The sequence below is a fragment of the Saccostrea echinata genome, unplaced genomic scaffold (genome assembly GCF_033153115.1).
Source record: "Saccostrea echinata isolate AGI-Se365-2 ecotype Australia unplaced genomic scaffold, CSIRO_AGI_Sech_v1 ptg000009l, whole genome shotgun sequence".
Taxonomy (NCBI): domain Eukaryota; kingdom Metazoa; phylum Mollusca; class Bivalvia; order Ostreida; family Ostreidae; genus Saccostrea; species Saccostrea echinata.
The window spans coordinates 7,354,001-7,360,000 of record NW_026889758.1 but is presented as its reverse complement, the minus strand read 5'-3'; the positions used below and the strand labels follow the sequence as shown (position 1 = coordinate 7,360,000).

The 6,000-nt window shown below is 33.1% G+C and overlaps 1 protein-coding gene across 1 annotated transcript in view; it reads right to left on the bottom strand.

Moving 5' to 3' along the window:
• The window catches only part of LOC133181515 (non-lysosomal glucosylceramidase-like), a 36,704-nt gene that overhangs the window by 2,975 nt on the left and 27,729 nt on the right, over positions 1 to 6,000 (bottom strand). The window contains exons 26-30 of the mRNA XM_061316004.1: positions 5,263 to 5,414; positions 3,995 to 4,101; positions 3,568 to 3,710; positions 2,089 to 2,198; positions 145 to 336 (exon numbers count right to left, since the gene is read on the bottom strand). Coding sequence (XP_061171988.1) covers positions 145 to 336; positions 2,089 to 2,198; positions 3,568 to 3,710; positions 3,995 to 4,101; positions 5,263 to 5,414 — 704 coding nt within the window. The remainder of the gene's footprint in view (positions 1 to 144; positions 337 to 2,088; positions 2,199 to 3,567; positions 3,711 to 3,994; positions 4,102 to 5,262; positions 5,415 to 6,000) is intronic.

The following is a 6,000-nucleotide window of genomic DNA, read 5'->3' as shown; positions in this document are numbered from 1 at the left end:
ATCGAAAGGTCGCTCTGACGTGACCTCGATTGGGATGTTGTTACATGTTTGAGAAGTGGTGGAGGATTAGAAACATCTAATTTTAATTATATTGAAGTAACCTACTAGCCCAAGCTAGTAGGAAGCCATGTATCACACACTCACCTCCTGAATCATGTTAGCAGCTAGTCCATATGTGACCCCAACCCAGAATTCCTCTGATTGACAGCTGCTGATGTCCTTACTCCCGTCAGGTCGCGTCCCATTGATTGCACCCATGTTCCCGTCCTCAAACATCATGACATTGTTCTGGAAGATTCTTTTTAGAGAGGAAAGAACTCTGTCTGGTGGAAATAACTACAAACCAAAGCATAATCAATCCAGGGAAATATCTACAAACCAAAACATAATCAATCCAGGGAAATATCTACAAACCAAAACATAATCAATCCAAAGAAATATCTACAAACCAAAACATAATCAATCCAAGGAAATATCTATAAACCATAACATAATCCAGGGAAATATCTACAAACCAAAACATAATCAATCCTGGGAAACATCTACAAACCAAAACATAATCAATCCAGGGAAATATCTACAAACCAAAATATAATCAATCCAAGGAAATATCTACAAACCAAAACATAATCAATTCATGGAAATATCTACAAACCAAAACATAATCAATCCAGGGAAATATCTACAAACCAAAGCATAATCAATCCAGGGAAATATCTACAAACCAAAACATAATCAATCCAGGGAAATATCTACAAACCAGAACATAATAAATCCAGGGAAATATCTACAAGCCAAAACATAATCAATCCAAGGAAATATCTACAAACCAAAACATAATCCAGGGAAATATCTACTAACCAAACATAATCAATCCAGGGAAATATCTACAAACCAAAGCATAATAAATTCAGGGAAATATCTACAAGCCAAAACATAATCAATCCAAGGAAATATCAACAAACCAAAACATAATCCAGGGAAATATCTACAAACCAAACATAATCAATCCAGGGAAATATTTACAAACCAAAACATAATCAATCCAGGGAATATCTACAAAACAAAACATAAACAATCCAGGGAAATATCTATAAACCAAAACATAATCAATCCAGGGAAATATCTACTAACCAAAACATAATCAATCCAAAGAAATATCTACAAACCAAAACATAATCAATCCAAAGAAATATCTATAAACCAAAACATAATCAATCCAAGGAAATATCTACAAACCAAAACATAATCAATCCAAAGAAATATCTACAAATCAAAACATCATCAATCCAGGGAAATACCTACAAACCAAAACATACTCAATCCAAGGAAATATCTACAAACCAAAGCATAATCAATCCAGGGAAATATCTATAAACCAAACATAATCAATCCAGGGAAATATCTATAAACCAAAACATAATCAATCCAGGGAAATATCTACAAACCAAAACATAATCAATCCAGGGAAATGTCTACAAACCAAAACATAATCAATCCAGGGAAATATCTATAATCCAAAACATAATCAATCCAGGGAAATATCTATAAACCAAACATAATCAATCCAGGGAAATATCTACAAACCAAAACATAATCAATCCAGGGAAATATCTACAAACCAAAACATAATCAATCCAGGGAAATATCTACAAGCCAAAACATGATCAAACAAAGGAAATATCTAAAAACCAAAACATAATCAATCCAGGGAAATATCTACAAGCAAGGGAAATATTTACAAACCAAAACATAATCAATCCAGGGAAATATCTACAAGCCAGGGAAATATTTACAGACCAGAACAATGTCATCAAAACAGGTACTTACAAACCAGAAAATTATTTACAAACCAAAGAATTATAATCAAAACAGGGAAATATTTTACAAACTATCTTTAAGCTTAGAAAGTCTTTATAAAACAAAAAATATTTACAAACCAGGAAAATATCATCAAACCAGGGAAATGGTTTTTTTTGACCACTTATTTAATGTTTGATATGTTAAACATTTCCCCAAAAGATTTTTACATGAAAACATGAGCTATGAAATGGGAAGCATGAAAGTAGTATCAATTTCTCTACTTACATCATCATCTTGTAGTCCAGAAGCTTTAAGGAACCAATGACCTGCCAGCTGATCAGCCATGACACTGTCATGATGGCCACCTTTACTGCAGTCATAATTGTAGTAGGAACCTAAACATGAACAGTAATGTCATTCAATGATGAATACATCAATTTCATATTGCTTATAATGTGTGTTTATGTTATTTTTATCCATCTACTTGATTCCTGCAATACCTCAATGCGAAATCCTAATTTAAACTACATACATATAAATAAATATTTGGAAATGGAGACTGGATAAGCCTGCACTCCATGTGTTCTATAATATAAAAAGCACAAATTTTAAGTATTTTTTCTCTTCTCAAATTAAAAGAAACTCCCATAGTATTTAAATTAGGGAACAAAAATAGCATGCTATTCTTTTCCAGACTATTATTTATTTTAATCTACATATACTTTCATTTCTTGTATAGAATATACTGTAAACCAACTATTATTTGTGTCATCTTTTATTCACAATTCGTCAGTTTGTAATGAATCCGCGACAATTAATTTTTGCAACTTAGAGAGATTCTCTTCAAAAACAAAGCAAAATAATTGGTTCACAGCGATTAATATTCACGAATTAAAGTAGGTTAAAGTAAAAGGATATTTCTCGCACGTGAATAAAAGTTAGTTTACAGTACCAAAACACAACTATATCTGTACATTTTGATCTAGTTTTAAGAATCTGACTTTAAAATAGGAAGATGTATTTTATTTTTGCATATAGTATCTTGTTTGTGCATCAAATGACTACTAAGGCTGAAACGAAGCACCGACATATCGGTATTGTTCAATATTACTGCTCAGTTCAATGTTCAATTCACTATCTCGATTTTCGGTTGGGTACGTTTTTTTATAATCGGGTTTGGTTACTCCTTGAAATAGTTCAGGTTTGACCTCATTTTGATAGTTTGACACACACGAGGGAGAAAATTGAGACGGAAAAAGTTTCAGAGCAGGCTGCCACTGCTAGTATTGACACAAACAAAGTGCTCTTTTAATCTACAGAAGCACAAATAGTGCTCTTTATTGTATCACCACCTTTTACTTGCCTTTTGAAATCTGAATACATGTTTTCTTTAACCTAACGATTTGTTTCTTTTTTAAAATGTATCGTATTGAAAAATTTGAATTGTGACAGAAGTATCGCGAAACGTACTGTATCATGGAGGGGGCGTATTGTTTCAGCCCTAATGACTACATTTTAAACTTATGCTGCCAGCAAATGAATAGTGCACAATGCTTATATTAAGACTCAGTTACTTTTTAAACTTATTTCTTGTACTTCATTGCTATATGCATGTACAGGATGTAGTACTGTACATGTAGATTCTAGTAGTTTCTGAAGAGTTAATGTGGAAAAGATCTGTAGAATGTAAATAATTACAATATCATGATGCAATATTTGATCTGTCTGAATGACAATTGATATAGATATTGTGAGCAGCACTACCATTCCAAAGTTTCTCTTGGTAGGACACTTTTCCTTTGTCTAGAATCTCCTTGTAGTGGAGTACATCATCCTCTTTCTTCAGAATGGTAGCCATTTCTATCATCATACGCAGTGCAGCTAGCCACATTCCACCGCAGTAGGCACTAAAAATAAACAGACATGTAAAGGTGAAGGTAATAGACAGGTAAAAGTGAAAGCAAAGACAGGTAAAAGTGAAAGTAAACAGGTAAAAGTGAAAGTAAACAGATGGTAAAATTACTCATTGTTAGAAAACTATGGATTGTTGTCATTGGGATTGTCCTTTTTTTTATTATTTAAATGAGAAGAAAACTGCAAATTCCATTTCTTAAATTCTTTTCAAATGTACAGTATATGTTAATTATAAGAGCACTTTCATTGATCTTTACATAATGTATCTCCCACAAACCTAGCCCCAGACATTGTCCAGGCATCAAACGTCTGATCAGCAAAGCCACCATTATCTATAATTCCATCGTTGTCCACGTCCCACTTCTTAGCAGTCTCCATGACATACTGAAGTCAAATAACAGAGATAGGTAGTAAAAGTGTATTATTATAACAGTAACTTAATCCGAAGAGCTGTATCAGGTCGAGTTGACAGGCGCAGATCATCAGATCAAATGAGATGCTGAGCGTCGAGTTTGATCTGATGATCCGCGCCTGTAAACGAGATGTTATACAGCTCTTCGGATCAAGTTACTGTTATAATGATAAATTTATTATATACCCCTCTATAATTAGCATAATGTTATAAAAAGAAAACTTTTGGGATCATTTATACACCTTTTATCCATTAAACAAAACATTTTCTTCAAGAAACTATTTGATACACAAGAAAAAAACGTCATGCATACTGTGTACTACGTCATCACTTTTAGAGAGGGGTGATATGGACCCAGAAAACCACAGTGTGGTGATTTGGAAAGTCGGATCACACCGACATGTGATCGAGTAGAATCAACAGTAAAACCGAGTGATACACAGTTGGATATATAATAAAAGGTAATGCTCAATCCTAGATTCTTTTAATGTCATGACTTAATTAATCTAAAATAGTCTGTATCCACCTTCAGAACGTAAAATTGCACTCCACACCTCCAACTTCACAATCAATGCCAGTGTATATCAAAAGTATTAAGGCAAAATTAATGCAGGGAATATTCAATATAGAAAGCGGAGATCACTGAATACTTCAACACATTACAGTAAGAGTGAGATTCTCCTGAATGTGCCTGAAAATTTATGAGAGTATGAATTTGTATGATAATGAATAAAAGTTAGAATTAACTGCATGCGTTGTAAGGGGGGGGGGGGGGGGGGTAACTCATGATGTTTATTTTCACTCTATCTTCATTCTCTCATTAAAGTCAGAAATATTTGAATATCAAATATTTAAAAAGTCATTTTATACAAGTTTAAGGCAAACTTTCCATTGCACAAACTTAAAATCTGTGATCAGCTGCCCAAGGAAGAAATTAAACATCCACAAGTTTAACCCTCAATACAGTACTTTATAGCAAAATGTAACTGTCAAAACATATTTTACTTAAGAAATAACCAACTGAACATACAAACAAATAAAAGGAAGCCCATCTGGATGATAGTAATAATTCTATCTCGACTTTGTTGAGGTGAGCTATGAATATTTACCAGGAAGTAATGTTAAAAACACACCTTGGCTACTGGATACATGTGTTTGAGATAGGCCTCGTCTTTTGAGGCTGAGTAGTCTCGGAATGTCTGCAGAACAAACTTCATGTTGAGATCCTTCCAGTTACAGGTTGGGTGTATCACGTAACAGTTTACCCTCTTCCAAGGCTCATCCTCTGTAATTAGGATCTATAGCTCAGTTTTCTTTAAAATTTCTAGATACTTTAAAAATAAAAAAAATATATTCTTGGTATGGAACTTACATATCTCCAGGTCTTATAAACACAATCTACAGATTATAAATGTCAAAGTCATTACATCACAATGTCATCATGTGACCCTAAAGTCTTAAGATTACCTCCTCTGAGCAATTTTCACATAATTATATGAAAGTATATTATATGAAGTTTGTAGGATAAAAATATACAATGTCATCAAATAAATGATATATTATAAAGTGGTTACTATAGTTTGACTTTTGACCCTGACCTCTGACCAAATGACTCAAAAACTGTAGGTGTCTTCTCTAACCGTCTTCAAACTACATGTATGTAGTAAGTATGAAATAAAAGTCTTAACTGACAGACATACAGACAAACAGAAGGCCAAATTCTGTGATCACTAGTGTTACTATTAGACATCCAACATCAAGTAGCCATTTTCTACCTAGTATATACATATAGTATATTAGAGCATTACATATATATGTATAAATAATGGTAACTAGTTTGGCTTTTGACCTTCACTATCACCAAATGGCCT